This window comes from Neolamprologus brichardi, chromosome 3 (assembly GCF_056152115.1).
Source record: "Neolamprologus brichardi isolate AB-2024 chromosome 3, ASM5615211v1, whole genome shotgun sequence".
NCBI classification, from domain to species: domain Eukaryota; kingdom Metazoa; phylum Chordata; class Actinopteri; order Cichliformes; family Cichlidae; genus Neolamprologus; species Neolamprologus brichardi.
In genome coordinates, this window is record NC_142106.1 from 12,822,199 (window position 1) to 12,841,744 (window position 19,546).

At 41.8% G+C, this 19,546-nt stretch overlaps 2 protein-coding genes across 2 annotated transcripts in view; one reads left to right on the plus strand and one right to left on the minus strand.

Annotated features, from left to right (window-relative positions):
* LOC148103532 (butyrophilin-like protein 2) overlaps positions 1–19,546 on the plus strand; it is a 169,674-nt gene that overhangs the window by 61,083 nt on the left and 89,045 nt on the right. The window lies entirely within an intron of this gene.
* The window catches only part of LOC148103534 (butyrophilin-like protein 2), a 75,248-nt gene that overhangs the window by 38,606 nt on the left and 17,096 nt on the right, over positions 1–19,546 (minus strand). Inside the window, exon 3 of the mRNA XM_087839494.1 lies at positions 11,556–11,598. Coding sequence (XP_087695620.1) covers positions 11,556–11,598 — 43 coding nt within the window. The remainder of the gene's footprint in view (positions 1–11,555; positions 11,599–19,546) is intronic.

Consider the following 19,546-nt stretch of genomic DNA (forward strand, 5'->3'; position numbering starts at 1 on the left):
ACTTGCTACATACTGGGGGAAGAAAAGGGAGAAAGAAAGAGAGGTAGGGGAAGAAAAACAGCAGGGAAGAGGAATGGTGATAAAGGGCAAAAAACAGAGACAAACAAAACAAAAAATACATATATCAATCACCTAGATCACCTGTTGAGGAAAAAAAAAAAAAGAAAACAAGCAAAAAAAAGAGAAATATAATAAACAACATAATCGCAATAATCTATGTGAATATAACAGTAAATGCTAAATATTGAATATTATTGTGCAGCACGTAAAATCTACAGCGCACAGTGTGCTTTGAGGTAGGAGCCAAAAAGGGTGTAGTTTGTGTCTGTGAGCACCCGTGTGTACACCTGTGAGCATGAACGCGCTTGTTTTTAAAAGGTTCCTTCATGTAATGATCTGCTAGAGGGTGTGGGGAGCCACAGCCCCGTCCTCCAGGGCATGAAGCAGGTATGGAGGAGATCAAAACTCCAGACATCCAGAGGCCCTCAGAACACAAGAGACCAAGGAAGACCAACGGAGAGGAAACCGTGCCACTATCCCGGAAAGAGTTGAGGAGAGCCCCAGATAAGGGGTCACTCAGCAGCTGCTGAGCAGGAGCCGTCGGGGGTTGCAGTGACATGCCCGTGAGCTCCAGTGGGAAGGAGTGGGAAGAGGGAGGCAGCTGGAGATGGGGAGGGAAGGAAGGGAGGGGCAAGTGGCCCCACAGAGCCTGGGGCACCCCACCCGACCCCACCACAGAGAAAACTGCACCCACCCCATCATCCACTCATCTCCCAGACTACACAAGACTATAGACACCCAGACTGAGTTCTTTCTCCACCTCTCCTATATCTCTACCCCACCTGCAGAGTGAGTTCCTGGAGTGAGGAGACCTGCAAATATGTAGCAGCCTCCCCCACCAGTTGAAGAGCCCCTCAGGTGGCTCGATGCACTGGTGGCACCCCGCGCCAGGGCTGAGAGTCCTGGCCCCTAGCCCTGCCAGTGTAGCAGAAATGATGGATGATGATAGCAGCAGCAGCCGCTCTTCTCTGGGCGAGTAGCTAATTTACGTTGAGTACGCTAACCACGTTATTAAATTAATGCACGTAAGGTGAACTAGCAAACACCGTTGTAGTTACATGCGGCTGGCTTCTTGTTTGATAGAGCAATACCATATACAGTGGGATGCAAACGTTTGGGCAACCTTGTTAATAGTCATTATTTTCCTGTATAAATCGTTGGTTGTTACAATGGTAAATGGCCTGTATTTGTATAGCGCTTTACTAGTCCTTAAGAACCCCAAAGCACTTTACACATCCAGTCATCCACCCATTCACACACACATTCACACACTGGTGAAGGCAAGCTACATTGTAGCCACAGCCACCCTGGGGCGCACTGACAGACAATAAAAAATGTCAGTTAAATATATCATATAAGAGACACACACAGTGATATTTGAGAAGTGAAATGAAGTTTATTGGATTTTCAGAAAGTGTGCAATAAATGTTTAAACAAAATCAGGCAGGTGCATAAATTTGGGCACCACAAAAAAGAAATGAAAAAAATATTTAGTAGATCCGCCTTTTGCAGAAATTACTGCCTCTAAATGCTTCCTGTAGGTTCCAATGAGACTCTGGATTGTGGTTGAAGGTATTTTGGACCATTCCTCTTTACAAAACATCTCTAGTTCATTCGGGTTTGATGGCTTCCGAGCATGGACAGCTCTCTGTAACTCACACCACAGATTTTCAATAATATTCAGGTCTGGTGACTGAGATGACTGTTCCAGAACGTTTTACTTGTTCCTCTGCATGAATGCTTTAGTGGATTTTGAGCAGTGTTTCGGGTCTTTGTCTTGTTGAAAGATCCAGCCCCGGCACAGCTTCAGCTTTGTCACTGAATCCTGGACATTGGTCTCCAGAATCTGCTGATACTGAGTGGAATCCATGTGTCCCTCAACTTTAACAGAAAAGGCTTCCTCTGCATCACTCTCGCATAAAGCATCTCCTTGTGGAAAGTGTGCCGAATGGTTGAACGATGCACAGTGACTCCATCTGCTGCAAGATGATGTTGTAGGTCTTTGGTGCTGGTCTGTGGGTTGACTCTGACTGTTCTCACCATTCGTCCCTTCTCTCTATCCGAGATTTTTCTTGGTCTGCCACTTCGAGCCTTAACTTGAGCCTGTGGTCTTCCATTTTCTCAATATGTTCCAAACTGTGGAAACTGACAGCTTAAATCTCTGAGACAGCTTTCTGTATCCTTCCCCTAAACCATGATGGTCAACAGTCTTTGTCTTCAGGTCATTTGAGAGTTGTTTTGAGAACCCCATGTTGCTACTCTTCAGACAAAATTAAAAGAGGAGAGAAACTTACAATTGACCCCTTAAATACTCTTTCTCATTATTGTATTCATCTGTGTATGTAGGGTCAGGGGTCACTGAACTTACCAAGCCAATTCGAGTTCCAATAATTAGTTCTAAAGTTTTTGGAATTAATAAAATGACAACAGTGCCCAAATTGATGCATCTACCTGATTTTGTTTAAACAATTATTGCACACTTTCTGTAAATGCAATAAACTTCATTTCACTTCTCAAATATCACTGTGTGTGTCTCCTATATGATATATTTAACTGACATTTTTTATTGTAACAACCAACAAAAACAACCAACCAAAATAATGACTATTAACAAGGTTGCCCAAACTTTTGCATCCCACTGTATGCCCTATAGCTACAGAAAAGGCTAACATTGTTATCTTTTTACAAAAAAAACAGCTAAGAGAGAGGTTTTAGGACAAAGTTTGTTTTCCATTGTTTGAGCACCGGTTCCAACCAAAATAGGTATGTTGTATCAACAGAAAAGGATAATCATGGTTATCATTTTGCTGGAAAAAAAACCCCTGCTAAAAATATAAACATAAGAGGTTTTTGGACAAAGTCTGTGTTCTCTATTCTTTAAGCACCAGTTTGAGCACCGGTTCGAGCACCGGCACTGTTTCAAAAGTACCGGTTTGGCATCGGTATCGGATAAAACCTAAACAATACCCATCCCTAGTCCTGTCGCTATTAAATCTATTTTCACCTGTTTAGCAGGAGTGGAGCAATTGGAGATCTGCCCAGTGCCACAGCAGTCATGCCATTGGGTGGATCTGGGGGTTTCTTTGTTGATTTCACATTGTCGTGGCGGCTTGCCTAGATGGTTGATCAGATTTGAAGTTTCGCAGTAGAAAGAAGTTTTCTTCCCACGAAGAGTGTACAGCGGACACTAATTTTAGTCACATTTTACAAAATAAAACTTGAAGTAATTTAAGTATTTCCACGCTTTTAACGCTGTATGGTTGTACTCTAACGTTGCCACGGACGTCACACATGCTTACATCATTGTTATGAGACACTTACAAACAAACACAAACTGCATTGCTAAACTGTAAAAGTAACGCAGCGTGCTTACAGAAAAGTAACAGTAATCTACTTTTTTGCAATAGTAATCCCTTACGTTATTTGTTACTTTAAAAAGTAATCGGATTACAGTAACGCGTTACTGCCCATCTCTGGCCATAATTGTGTCCAGTTCAAAGGTAAAGTCTGGACTTCATATCTTAAACTACACCCAGCCTTAGCTCACTATCTTGGTAGCAGCCTCTTTTCTTGGTGTGTGTGTGTGTGTAAACAGACTTCGCCTCCAAGTGAAACTATGCCAACATCATCACTGCTGTTGTGTATTTTTAAGCTGCTTCCTGTTGGCTTCAGCTGTTTGGCGTTTCCATTTTCTAAACTTCTACATTCTGAACTTTCTTCAGCTCTGTACAGATTTTGAAACACTGAATGATTTCAAGCACACACTTTGTCTAATAAACTTACATCTTTCGTTCTTTATACAGATTGTGGGACTGTGGTTTGTCAGAGATCAGCTGTGATTATCTGGCAGCAGCACTGAAGTCCAACCCCTCCCACCTGAGAGAACTGGACCTGAGCCTGAACAACCTGCAGGATTCAGGAGTGAAGCAGCTGTGTTGTTTTCTGGAGAGTCCAGGATGTGGACTTGTAACTCTGAGGTCAGTCTCCATGTTTTAGTTGTGCTGAGATGAATATGATGTGAAAGTTGTGCTGACACTTGGTAGGTAGTCAGATGCTTTCAGGTGAGCCGGAGGCTGAGATATTTACTGATGACATCACACTGAGTGTTGGTGAATATGATGTTTACTTGTGAATGATTTCCAGCTTTGACTGTAGTGATTCCAGCAATAAGAAGTATTTGGACTGACAGACACATGTGGACAGCTTTTGCTCTGAGGGTGTAGACAGAGTCTGCCTCTGTGTGTACTAACTGTGTTCAAAGTGTCTGTAGCTGCCCACTTGGAATTACCACTCATAACGCAGAGAGCTTCGACTGATGCAACTTTATTCTCTCCTCTTTAAACCACTGACAATATGGCACCATGAAAACTATAAAGATGCACAAACAAATGCAATAATAGCATTTAAGTGGAAAGTGCAGAAATGTTCACATTTTACTATATAGAAAATTATTTTGATGAACTCAAATCGTGACATTGACATAAATCAACAGCTTTTAAAAATTTATGTTACAGCATTTAATAAAATGAATTAACGACAACATTTCTGTCTCTTAAATACATAAACAATCATTTGCAATCATTAAACCAATCTCTTTCTGCTTCCAAGGGTGCTAATCATGCTGACCCTGCTAGCAACCTCCTCCATGAGCATCTCCTAGCTAGTCATTCCACACCACAAACAAATGACATGCATATACAAAAAAAACTGAATTCAACTATATTGTGTAAACTTTCCAAAGTTTTAGCATGTGACAGGTAAATAAAATACATAATTCTGCATCAGTATTTTTTAAAAAAATAAAGTTTTTCACTCACTCTGAAGCAACATGTTTGAGTTGTTTCACTGAGAACAGAACAGGAAGTCTCACACAATAAAAGAGGAAGTGCTATGGTACTCTTTCAAAATGAAAGTGTAAAAGTAAAGTAGCTTTGCCGGCATTTACAGTGTCAGCTAATCACAGCTTCATGTTTTCATTTAGTGACACCATGAACACACAGTTGAAAATGTTCAGCTGACAGGACTGTTTTTTAATCCACACTTTGAAATTGGTTCCAGTTATTTCCTCCTCTCTTACAGGGAGCTCACCCCAACAGTTTAACATACAAGCATTTATTTTCAAAGCAGTTTATTAGAAACACATTTAAATTTCTAATTTTTAATATTCCAGCAAGCATAAGTAAGCCTGCAGTCTGAGAGTGCAGTGCTCTTTGAGCAGAATAAGGTGTTAATAAAAAGAATCAGCTCACATTAGATAATAAGGTATGTTCCAGGAAGTACAGTGGGGCAAAAAAGTATTTAGTCAGCCACCGATTGTGCAAGTTCCCCCACTTAAAATGATGACAGAGGTCAGTAATTTGCACCAGAGGTACACTTCAACTGTGAGAGACAGAATGTGAAAAAAAAATCCATGAATTCACATGGTAGGATTTGTAAAGAATTTATTCGTAAATCAGGGTGGAAAATAAGTATTTGGTCAATAACAAAAATACAACTCAATACTTTGTAACATAACCTTTGTTGGCAATAACAGAGGTCAAACGTTTACTATAGGTCTTTACCAGGTTTGCACACACAGTAGCTGGTATTTTGGCCCATTCCTCCATGCAGATCTTCTCAAGAGCAGTGATGTTTTGGGGCTGTCGCCGAGCAACACGGACTTTCAACTCCCGCCACAGATTTTCTATGGGGTTGAGGTCTGGAGACTGGCTAGGCCACTCCAGGACTTTCAAATGCTTCTTACAGAGCCACTCCTTTGTTGCCCGGGCGGTGTGTTTTGGATCATTGTCATGTTGGAAGACCCAGCCTCGTTTCATCTTCAAAGTTCTCACTGATGGAAGGAGGTTTTGGCTCAAAATCTCACGATACTTGGCCCCATTCATTCTGTCCTTAACACGGATCAGTCGTCCTGTCCCCTTGGCAGAAAAACAGCCCCATAGCATGATGTTTCCACCCCCATGCTTCACAGTAGGTATGGTGTTCTTGGGATGCAACTCAGTATTCTTCTTCCTCCAAACACGACGAGTTGAGTTTATACCAAAAAGTTCTACTTTGGTTTCATCTGACCACATGACATTCTCCCAATCCTCTGCTGTATCATCCATGTGCTCTCTGGCAAACTTCAGACGGGCCTGGACATGCACTGGCTTCAGCAGCGGAACACGTCTGGCACTGCGGGATTTGATTCCCTGCCGTTGTAGTGTGTTACTGATGGTGACCTTTGTTACTTTGGTCCCAGCTCTCTGCAGGTCATTCACCAGGTCCCCCCGTGTGGTTCTGGGATCTTTGCTCACCGTTCTCATGATCATTTTGACCCCACGGGATGAGATCTTGCGTGGAGCCCCAGATCGAGGGAGATTATCAGTGGTCTTGTATGTCTTCCATTTTCTGATGATTGCTCCCACAGTTGATTTTTTCACACCAAGCTGCTTGCCTATTGTAGATTCACTCTTCCCAGTCTGGTGCAGGTCTACAATTCTTTTCCTGGTGTCCTTCGAAAGCTCTTTGGTCTTGGCCATGGCGGAGTTTGGAGTCTGACTGGTTGAGGCTGTGGACAGGTGTCTTTTATACAGATGATGAGGTCAAACAGGTGCCATTCATACAGGTAACGAGTGGGGGACAGAAAAGCTTCTTACAGAAGACGTTACAGGTCTGTGAGAGCCAGGGATTTTCCTTGTTTGAGGTGACCAAATACTTATTTTCCACCCTGATTTACGAATAAATTCTTTACAAATCCTACCATGTGAATTCATGGATTTTTTTTTCACATTCTGTCTCTCACAGTTGAAGTGTACCTCTGGTGCAAATTACTGACCTCTGTCATCATTTTAAGTGGGGGAACTTGCACAATCGGTGGCTGACTAAATACTTTTTTGCCCCACTGTAGAGCATGCTCAGTTTTAGTTATGGAGCCCGATACTTCGATTCACCATGGCAACAGGTAAATAAAGAGCAGAGGCTCGGTGTGAATCCAGAGGAGCAGGAATATAAAGACGCACCAGTGCTGACCGTGACATAAAAACAGGAAGGAAGAAGAGTTTGAATCAGTGTGGGTCACTCTGTCATCATCACAGACTTAATAAAGTTTATACAAAATCCATCATTTATTCTAATGTCAATGCTCCTCGTCGAGCAGTTTGAAATTTGATTAGATGAATCCTAACTTTACATTTTGATTTGAAATCTAATGATTCAGCTGTAACCTGATTACATTTCATCATGAGATGTAATATGTTGGGTTTAAGTCACCCCTGCTGGTAAACAGAAACTGTTACTGAAAGCAACCACAAAGACACCACAATAGTTTTACTTGCAAGGGGAGCGTCGGAGGGCAGTGCTGCCACTCGCCTGTCCAAGCAACTCAAACTCCTCTGTGTCCGCCTCACTCTTTATTGACAACAGAGGTCACACACAATTCAGTTAACCACATGACAGTTTTAAGCAGGCATGTGTGTGTGAGCAAAGTATACGCCTGTGTGTGTGTGTGTGTGTGTGTGTGTGTGTGTGTGTGTGTCTTTGTCTTTTCCTGACACCATACAAGGCATGATATCAGTCACTCCAGTCGCCCTCATACAGAGTGTGACCTTTCACAAACTAACGTGCGTCATGCCGAAACAGCAGAAGTGAGTGTCTCGCTAAACTATAAAAACGGGAACTTGCCTAAGGTCATAGAAGTGTGAAATCTAAATGTGTAATGGGGATGCTTTGCACATGTCTGTGCAAAGCTGAAAATACAGCTCCTAATTATCCATCTTTTTCTGCACAATGACAACCATATTAGGACACATAAAAGCAATGGTCACATGACTTTGTGCTAATGACAATCTTAAAATAATTAACTCTAATATAATCAGATTACAATCAGAGTGTCTGCAGCTGCTTTGAAAAAGATTGACTTCAGTTTTAGTCTTAAAGTAATTTCAGCCTCATCTTCACTCAGATATTTACATCATCTCCAAGATCCACCTGTGACATACATGTTTTCATCAGTGTGATTGATTCTAATCAAACAATTATGGATCACTGATCACTGTGCAACACAGTAAAGGTTTACAGTGCAGGAAACTTCCAATCTGACAGCAACACTGACCACAAAGTCTCAGAGTTAGAAAGATGGAGATCATAGATTTTATCCGGAGCTGATGGTAAATCTGTACTGCCATTGCCGTCCCCATCCTGATATATTGATCACTGATTGGCTGTAAAAGCTTCATGTTTAGCAAACTAATGTTTAACTGGGATTTCCGCTTTTATAACAAAGTACAGTGGTCCTTCGTTTATCGCAGGAGTTACGTTCTAAAAATAACCCACCATAGGTGAAATCTGCAAAGTAGCCAACTTTATTTTTCACAATTATTACAGATAGAAAAATAAGTTGAGTATTCTAGAATTAAACCAAAGATCAAGGCCTCTTTTCAGGTCCAGAACATTAGAATAGAGCAGAATTCAACATGAATGAATCAATGGTACAGAAGTAGAGGAAGCAAGAAGAATGAGTTGAGTAAAGTTCAACTTATATGACTGTTTTGTTTCACTTAGTGCGCCTTATAATCCGGTGTGCCTTATGGTAAAATATGGTAACTTCTGTGTTCCTTTAGCATGTCCAGAAGTCGGACTTTTGGTGTGGTGGTTAGCATCTTCCTCTGCCTTTTGGGTGTTATCGCAGGTGCCTTTCATGGTGCAAAACGTTTTGTCGACATTGTTGTGTTTGTTGGGGAGAAAACTTACAAACATACAGTACAGCACTTCAGAGTCACACTGTAGCGATCGGACATTTATGTAAATTTGACAAGCTGAACACATTCAATACTGGACAGGAGACACGGCACAGAAGAGATTGATTGACAATGCTCTACAGCAAATCAGGATGCAGAACACAATGTGCTGTGTTTATTTGGGGGGGAAAAAGCATGCAAAGTTGCACAAAAAAAATTGTGCGAAACAGCGAGGCCGCAAAAAGTGGACCACAATATGGCGAGGGACTACTGTGCACTTGTGGAGATGAACTCTCTCCTCTGAGCATTGACTTTATGAATGTGGAAATAACTCAGTGTCAGTCAGCTGTAGATCAGTGTACAAGCTTAGCCATGTAAGAAAGAACAGCTAACAGATGTGTGCTCCTCACATCTGTATGAATCATGATCATGTGTTTGAATGAATCTGTGACTGAACTGTAATAGTGTTAAAAAATAAATGTGATGAGGAAATGAATGAAAACAAAGTGTGATTAATGATGAAGAATGAGAAGAAGAAGCTGAAATCAGGTCATGATGGTGATGATGTCATGCTGCTAATGTTTCTCAGAACGTGCTGTACATGTTGCATTTACAGTAAAGAAACGGGAAATCATTGTGGAGCTGGGCACAAGGATTTCTGATGATCAACAATAATCTGATATGTGTTGATGTAGAAGTGAGTGAATCGTGTTCTGACGCTAATCATTCGAAAATGCTGCAGTTGTACAAGTTCCACTGATCCCAGAGGAAACTGGTATATGTTGAACAATAATATGATGGAGTTTCTTTAGGGCCACTTGGTTTGATTGTTCAATCCAACAGGCTCCAAAAGCCTTCTGCTCATTTCCTCGCTGGGTTCTTGATGGTCTTGTACCATCTCCCTGTCGTCCTCCTGGCTCCCTCTTTGCACTCACATGTGGAAAACCAAAGTTTTAGTGAACAGAAGATGATCATCAGTAACGCTGTCTTTAAAACACTCTTGTTAGAAATATACAATTTTAATGTGGAAAAATTATGAGTTTTTTTCTCTTGTGTTTGTTTGAAGCTGCTTCCTGTTGGCTTCAGCTGTTTGGAGTTTCTACATTCTGAACTTTCTTCAGCTCTGAAAAGATTATGACAAACTAAATGATTTCAAGCACACACTTTGTCTAATAAACTTACATCTTTCATTCTTTATACAGATTGAAGAGCTGTGGTTTGTCAGAGATTAGCTGTGATTATCTGACAACAGCACTGAAGTCCAACCCCTCCCATCTGAGAGAGCTGGACCTGAGCCTGAACAACCTGCAGGATTCAGGAGTGAAGCGGCTGTGTTGTTTTCTGGAGAGTCCAGGATGTGAACTTCAAACTCTGAGGTCAGGCACCATGTTTTAGTTGTACTGAGATGAATATGATGTGAAAGGTTTGCTGACACTAAACTGCAGACATAAAGCTGATATTATACTGATCCACACAGAGGATCTTCATGGTAAAGTCTGTTTTCTTCTTCTCTGGTTCAGTTCATTGATTGTAGTAGAACGATTTTCACATTTCAAACAGTGATACTCAACATGTGGCCCGCGGTCCACACGCGGCCTGGCGACCTTTCCTAATTCAGAGAGAGGGGACCCTGGTTAACTGTGTAACATTATTCAAGGTATCAGACACAACAATGAATAATCCACAGCTGACTCTCTTTAGTAGGTCAAAGGTTACGGCACACCGCAATCTGTGAAACAGAAACCGTTTGGAGCAGGAATTATTGCACATTTACAAACTGACACTGCTGCACCGCATGCTAGGTAATGGTAACTGGTCAGGTATGGGTGTGTTAACGGCCGTGAGAGCCTCCGTGGCTGCAGAACACTGAAGAAGAGAAAAGAGAGATGGAGGAGGAAGAAAAGAGACGGAGATTAAGCAGAAGTTTAGCTCAAGAGAAGAGCTGTGTCTTTGTGGGTGGGGCTCAGGCAGCTCCGCCCACACAGTGACAGTGAAGCAGGTGAAGAGTAATAAATAAAGACTTTAACAGCAGACAGGATTTCATAAGCTGATGTACAAACATGTAGAATGATGTACCTGCCTGTTTTGTGTCAGGTACAAAAACAGGTCCATAAAGACTGAAGCGTGTCGCCATTCCTTTCCATATTCCTTAAATTCTACTGAGAGTTTCCAGAAGAGCAAACATCAAAATGCCTCCAAAAACGTGATGAGTCAGACTGACATAATTTCTACAGATAAAAATGTGAGCTCTCAGCAGGTCACTTCAATAAGAAGGACAAACAGTGTAGCAGGAATGACTATACCCACTAACATTCTGATATCCTGTGTTCCTGTTGTTCTACAGCATCATCATTAATGCTGCTCCGTCACTATCACTGCAGCTGACCAATCAGCTTTTGTGACGTCATGTGATGCTCTGTGACTCAGCCTGGAGAAATGCTAAATGGCTAACCTGAGAAACAGTCAAAGTACTGATGAATTCTGCAAAGACTGCATGTTCAGTATGAGACGAGTTTGGTGGTACTGTGTGTGCACAGATGGACTCCACAGGAGATCTCCTTTATGAAGAAACTCTGAAAGCTTGTCCAACAGTGGGAAACATTTCAGAGAATATCTGTGAAGCAGAAGCTAAACATAATAATAGAAGAAAAGCAAAATAATGATCAAAATCCTGCTCTGAGCCATCATTTAAACATCACTATCAGACAGTAAAGGCTTCCAAAGACTGCTCACCTCTCAGACTCATTTAAAGATGCTTGCGCTGTCTACAGATCAGCTGACCTGGTGGGTCTCCGAGAACAACTTTGTTTCTTGGAGATAAAGGCTGAGCCCTTTAGAGCTTCATTTTTTTTTAACTGAACAGAAGATGATCATCAGTAACACTGTCTTTAAAATACTCTTGTTAGAAATGTACGACTTTAATGTGGAAAAATTATGGTCTTTTCTCTTGCTGTGTTTGTTTGAAGCTGCTTCCTGTTGGCTTCAGCTGTTTGGAGTTTCTATTTTCTAAACTTCTACTTTCTGAACTTTCTTCAGCTGTGAACAGATGATGTAACACTGAATAATTTCAAGCTCACACTTTTTCTAATAAACTCACATCTTTCATTGTTTATACAGATTGAAGAGCTGTGGTTTGTCAGAGATCAGCTGTGATTATCTGGGAGCAGCACTGAAGTCCAACCCCTCCAATCTGAGAGAGCTGAACCTGAGCCTGAACAACTTGCAGGACACAGGAGTGAAGCAGCTGTGTTGTTTTCTGGAGAGTCCAGGATGTGAACTTGAAACTCTGAGGTCAGGCACCATGTTTTAGTTGTGCTAAGATGAATATGATGTGAAAGGTTTGCTGACACTAAACTGCAGACATAAGGCTGATAATATACTGATCCACACTGAGAATCTTCATGGTAAACTCTCTTTTATTCTTCTCTGGTTTAGTCCATTGACTGTAGTAGAACAATGTTCACATTTCAAACAGTGATACTCAACACGTGGCCCACAGTACATACACGACCTGCTGACTTTTCCTAATTCAGAGAGAGGGGATCCTCATTAACTGTGTAGCATTTTTCCTCATGGTTCTAAGTATCAGACACAACAATAAATAATCCACAGCTGATTCTCTTTAGTGGGTCAAAGGTCACAGCACACCACAATCTGTGAAACAAATTGTTTTGAACAGGAATTATTGCACATTTACAAACTGACACAGCTGCATGGTATGCTGGGTAATGGTGACTGGTCAGGTAGCCAGATGCTTTCAAGTGAGCTGGAGGCTGAGATATTTACTGATGGCATCACACTGAGTGTTGGTGAATATGAAGTTTACTTGTGATTTGTTGATTTGAAATCTAATGATTCAGTTGTAATATGGTTACATTTCATCATGAAATGTAACCATATTACAATCAGAGCGTTACCAGAGCAGCTACCTTGAAAATGTTTGAGTTCAGTTTAAGTCTTAAAGTCATTTCAGCCTCATCTTCACTCAGATATTTACATCATCATCTCCAAGATCAACCTGTGACACACACGTTTCCATCAGTGTGATTGATTTGATCAGTGTGCAACTGTTTGCAGTGCAGGAAACTTCCAATTTGACCGCAACACTGTCCACAGAGTCTGAGTTACAAAGATGGAGATCATAGATTTTATCCTGAGCTCATGGTAAATCTGTAATGCTATAGCCATCCCCATCCTAATATAATAATCACTGATTGGCTTTAAAAGCTTCATGTTTAGCAAACTAATATTTAACTGTAATTTAGGCTTTTGCAACAAAGTACACTTGTGTAGATGAACTCTCTCCTCTGAGCATTGATTTTATGAATGAGGAAATAACTCAGTGTCAGTCAGCTGTAGATCAGTGTACAAGCTTACCCATGTAAGAAAGAACAGCTAACAGATGTGTGCTCCTCACATCTGTATGAATCATGATCATGTGTTTGAGGGAATCTGTGGCTGAACTGTAATAGTGTTAAAAAATAAATGTGATGAGAAAATGAATGAAAACAAAGTGTGATTAATGATGAAGAATGAGAAGAAGAAGCTGAGACTCACCTGTCATGCTGCTAATGTTTCTCAGGACCTGCTGTACATGTTGCATTTCCAGTAAAGAAATGGGAAATCATTGTGGAGCTGGGCACAAGGATTTCTGATAATCAACAATAATCTAATGTACTTTGATCACAACCATGTCTAAATATGTGTTGATGTAGAAGTGAGTAAATCATGTTCTGACTTTAGACTCTAATCATTTGAAAATGCTGCAGTTGTACAAGTTCCAGTGATCCCAGAGGAACCCTGGGACATGTTGAACAATAATATGATGGAGTTTCTTCATAACCACTTGGTTTGATAATTGTGGAAAATATACAAATATGACTGCCTTTAAACCTCAGGCTTTTCCTGTTGATCAAAGTCCAATACTGAGTTTGTAAAACATGTTTGTCAATCACTTGGTTTGATTTATGAGTAAAATGATTCAATAACTTCCTTCTAATAGACAACATTTTATCATATTTCCTCATAACCCTCTTTTGTCTGACCATTTGAATTACATTTGAATTTCCAATAAAGGACCCCACAGAGTTCGGTGAAAATAATGACTGTAGATGTTTCTGTGAAAGTGCTGGAAGTAAATTTGTGTGTGATGTTCTTTCATTGTTGCACTTTGTAGACGGTCCCTGAGCACTGGTCTCACAGCCAGCTGCACATAGAGACCAGTGTTGTTAGCCCAGGTCAGAAGATGACATGTTGGAATGAAAATGAAATGAGCTTTTAGTTTGTCTACTTTAATAATGTGATTGGAAAAAGGTGTTGTTGGACTTCAAATATGTCAATTTCTATCCAACTACACCTTTCAAAGTGAAGCAATGTGGTTCCTTTGATGAAAAGCACAACTTTTTCATGTATTTTTTAGAGGTGGGAATCACCATACAACTCACGATACGATATTATCACAATACTTAACGCACGATATGATATTATTGCAATTTTTTTTTAATATTTTGCGATATTCAAATTCTGTACATAAAGGTAAACTTTATTAATATTCATTTTATCTAATATCAAAGTCTCACACTCAGTCTTTCTCTAATTTCAGTCAGTTTTATTGTTGACAAACTGAACGGTTTGTATTACAGTCTAGTCCAACTTAACTGAATACAACCATCTGGTACAATTATAGCTATTCTGAACTATGCAATTTATGAAAACTATGCAGCCCATTCAGCAACTGAAGAATTTGAAAGTAAATTAAAACAAAATATAATTTTACATTAAATAAAAAAGTTTTAAACTTAATTAAAATAAAACATGTCTTAAATTAAAATAAGTAAACTGTCATGTTTATTGCTGCCAAAAAAAGTTAAACACATTTGGACAGTGAAGGAATGTCAGGATTCTTGCTCAGAAAAAGGAGCTGATCAACATGCTCTGAAGTCAGAGCATGTTCCAGTCCACGAAAAAATTGTTTGTAACAAAATATCGATTTCTGCTGTCCCTGTACCAATACATTATTAGCAAACAAAATATCACAATACTACGCAGTATCAATTTTTTCCCCCACCCCTAGTATTTTTCATGTTTTATGATACATGTACAACTTTAATGTGAAACATTCTGAGTTTTTTTCTCTTGTTGTGTTTGTTTGAAGCTGCTTCCTGTTGGCTTTAGCTGTCTGGAGTCTCCATTTTCTAAACTTCTACATTATAAACCTTCTTTCGCTCTCAGCACATTATGGAACACTAAACCATTTCAAGCACACACTTTGTCTAATAAACTTACATCTTTCATTCTTTATACAGATTGAAGAGCTGTGGTTTGTCAGAGATCAGCTGTGATTATCTGGCAGCAGCACTGACATCCAACCCCTCCCATCTGAGAGAGCTCAACCTGAGTGACAATGAAAAGCTGCAGGATTCAGGAGTGAAGCAGCTGTGTTGTTTTCTGGAGAGTCCAGGATGTGAACTTGAAACTCTGAGGTCAGGCACCATGTTTTAGTTGTGCTGAGATGAATATGATGTGAAAGTTTTGCTGACACTAAACTGCAGACATAAAGCTGATATTATACTGATCCACACTGAGGATCTTCATGGTAAAGTCTGTTTTCTTCTTCTCTGGTTTAGTCCATTGACTGTAGTAGAACAATGTTCACATTTCAAACCTTCAAAGAAGAAGAAAAATCCTTTCTCATCAGACACTGCCACCTAGTGGAAGAAGTCTTAGTTCCATTTGAAGCTTCAGATTACAGTTAGTTCCTTTAAAAAGAGGTGGAGGTGGGGGAGCCACAGGACCATCATCACTGAGTCCCATAGGACACTTAACCTTTGTTTCCATATGCTGGGAACTTTCTGATGTTCCAAAGAGGACTGGGAAATGTGTGAATTTCCCAGTCAGTTCCTCACAGCACACTTCAATCATTTTCCTCCCAAAGCATCAGGACCAGGCCTTTGATTCAACTAAGAGATTTACACACAAACACATCACCGTGTGACTCTCAGAGCCTACCAGCCCTTTCCTAAAATGATAAACCTCTCCATTGAAATCAATGATATCAGAGCTAGAATCAAATGAGTCCAACTCTTCTGCTTATTCAGCATCACATTCATCTTTTGTCCTTGTTCTGCATCCTCACCATGGACTTCATTCCTTTTCAAGCCAGCCTTGAGTGTCCTTTATTCAGCTCATTATCTGCTTTACTTTTAGACCTGATTGTAGCTGCTTAATCTCTTTAAACAAGTTCTTGTGCCTCATTCTTTTTCTTATCTTCCTCATAACAAGACAGCTTCTTCTGACTGAGAACTTGTTTGAGTGATTTACTAATCCAAGGATGCTTATTGGGGTATAATAGTTACTGTTTTCAAAGTAATCCCCATTTTTCCCAGAAAGAAATGTAAGTAGAAATAGATGATCTAAGTGAGAACATGAGCCTTTAAGAAGTCCCAGTGGACAGTCAAAGCAGTCCCTCAGTTCCAGTATAGAGTCTTTGGTCCAGACTGGAACAACTGTGTGCTCAGTTTCAGCTCTCTTCAGTACTGTGATCTGACAGACCCAGAGGGGCCATCACATTACATTTAGAATCTCCCCTAATGGAGCCACAACACATGTCCAATACTTAGCCTGTCTTGTTGGAGAAACTGGAAGAAATGATTCAAGGACAGAACAGAGATTCAAATCTGTTGGCTTCAGCTGTTTGGAGTTTCCATTTTCTAAACGTATACATTCTGAACAGATTGTGAAACACTGAATGATTTCAAGCACACACTTTGTCTAATAAACTTACATCTTTCACTCTTTATACAGATTGGAGGGCTGTGGTTTGTCAGAGATCAGCTGTGATTATCTGGCAGCAGCACTGACATCCAACCACTCCCATCTGAGAGAGCTGAACCTATGGAGAAATGACCTGCAGATTCCAGATGTGAAGCAGCTGACTGATCTTAAGGATAGTCCAGACTGCAGACTGGAGACTCTGAGGTCAGTAGAGTGTTGGAGTGAGCGGGTGGTGCTATCAGCAGTATTGTACTAAACACAGTCAGTATGAAACAAAGATCCAGTGTTTCCTGTAAAGCTGCAGCTTCTCAATGAAGCCGTGAGAGGAGAAAGGTGACAGGTTTCAGGACTGTACACAAACACTTCCTGTTTCTGCCTTTTTGTGACCTTTATGGTCACCATAGTAACGGCTCATGCTCTGATCAAACAGTGTCAACAGCCAATCAGCTCTCTGAACAAAGCAGCACGCAGACCAATAACAGCATTTATTTCCAAGTTTAAAGCAGTGAAGAAGACAGTCTGTAGGTAAGGAAGAATTTAGTGAAACCAGATTTTTAGATGGAATTCCTACAGTTAACAGCTGGAACCATTCCATCTGGATTGCTGGGGCTGTTGGGGTTCCTAAAGAGCTCAGAGTGGACAGTCCAAGGTTATTCTAATGAATGAAAGAGCTAAAGCTAAAGGAGGAGTCCTATCGGGCTTGGTTAGCCTGTGGGACACCAAAGGCAGCTGATAGGTACTGACAGGCCAAGTGGAACAACAAACTCTGGTGTGGGAGGAATTCGGAGAAGCCACTGAAAAAGACAAACCGTCAAGCGGTGTTCTACCTGCACTGTGTATAGTGCGGGTAGAGCGCTCCTTACTTCGACTGAGAAAATTGTTTGGTGGTGGAAGGAATATTTCGAAGACCTCCTTAATCCCACTGGCACGTCTTCCGTGGAGGAAGCAGAGTCTGGGTACAAAGGGGATGACTTGCCAATCTCTGGGGGCGAGGTCACTGAGGCAGTTAAACAACTCCTTGGTGGCAGAGCCGTAGGGATCAATGAGTTCCTGAAGGCTCTGGATGTTGTAGGGCTGTTTTGGTTGACACGCCTCTACAATGTTGCATACCTCTGGATTGGCAGACCGGGGTGGTGGTTCCTATCTTTAAGAAAGGGGACCGGAGAATGTGTTCCAGCTACAGGGGAATCACACTCCTCAGCCTCCCTGGGAAAGTATATGCCAGGGTGCTGGAGAGGAGAGTCCATCCGTTAGTCGAACCTCGGATAGAGGAGGAACAATGCATTTTTCATCCTAGGCGTGGAACACTGAATCTACTCTTCATCCTCGCAAGAATACTGGAGGGTGCATGGGAGTTTGCCCAACCAGTCTACATGTGGAGAAGGCATTCGACCGTGTCCCTCAGGGGGTCCTATGAGGTTGCTCTGGGAGTATGGGGTGTCTGTCTGGCTCATTGCTATGGGCCATTCAGTCCTTATACAGCCGTCTTAAGAGCTTGTTCTGCATAACCGGCAATAAGTCGGACTCGTTCCTGGTGGGTGATGAGCTCAAGCAGGGTATCCCTTTGTCACCGATTCTGTTCATAATTTTTATGGACAAAATTTCTAGGCGTAGCAAAGTGGCGGAAGGCTTTCACTTGGGTGGTCTCAGGATCTCATCTCTGCTTTTTGCGGATGAGGTTTTGTTGGCATCATCGGCTGATGGCCTCCAGCTCGCCTTGGAACAGTTCGCAACCGAGTGTGAAGAGAACCAGCACCTCCAAATCTGAGGACACAGCTGGAAAAAGATGGAGTGGCCACTCCGGGTCAGGGACGAGTTTCTGCCCCAAGTGGAGGAGTTTAAGTATCGCCGGATCTTGTTTCATGAGTAACGGGAATGCGAGATCGACAGAAGAACTGCTGCTGCGGCTGCAGTGATGCGGACGCTTTACTGGTCTGTTGTGGTGAAGAGAGAGCTGAGTGTAAAAGCTAAGCTCTCAATTTACTGGTCAATCTACATCCCTACCTTCACCTATGGTCACAAGCTTTGGGTAGTGACCGAAAGAACGAGATCGCCGATACAAGCGGCAGAAATGGACTTCCTCCGAAGGGTGGCTGGCCTCTCCCTTAGAGATAGGGTGAGAAGTTCGGCCATTCGGGATGGGCTCAGAGTATTGCCGCTGTTCCTTCACATCGAAAGGAGCCAGGTGAGGTGGTTCGGGCATCTGACAAGGATGCCTCCTGGGTCAGGTGTTCTGGGCATGTCCCCATGGGAGGAGGCCCCGGGGCCGACCCAGGACGCCCTGGAGAGATGGCTGGCCTGGGAACGCCTTGGTGTTCACCCTGGAGGAAGTGGCTGTGGAGAGGGAGGTCTGGGCTTCTCTGTTTGGGCTGCTGCCCCCTCAACCCAGCTCTGGATAAGCAGAAGAAAATGGATGCATGGATGGATAAAAGTCCAAACTAAAACTAGGAGTGAAAAACATTTTCATGCACTTCAATAAAAATCCAGAGTAAATGTTAGAAAAAGTGAAACAACGAGTACTAGTACAGTCTTAGCACTGAAGTCCCTGCTGCTCTTTGTACTGGATGTGCTGCATCACTGACTGAAAGCTGATGAAGAGTCTCTGGAAACAATTGTTTATCTCCTCTGCTCTTCCTCCTTCTCTCTGCAGGTGGAGCTGATGATGGTAAACAGGACAGTATCTGTGCTGAAAGAAAATGAGCTGTGTCCTGATGATCCAGAGAGGTTCAAGCCACAGCAGCTTGTGTGTAGAGACGCTCTGACTGGGCCATGTTACTGGGAGGTGGAGTGGAGAGCTTCATCCAGCAGTGACCGACAGAGGAATGAGAAGAAGCGCAGATGACTGTCAGTGCTGCAGAGTGAACTGCTCTGACAACAGCTCCACTGTCAGACACAATGTAGTCCAGCATCACCCCTGTGTGTCCCTCTGGATCTGACAGAGGATCATCAGTGTATCTGGACTGCTCTGCTGCTGCTTTGTCCTTGTACAGTCTCTGCAG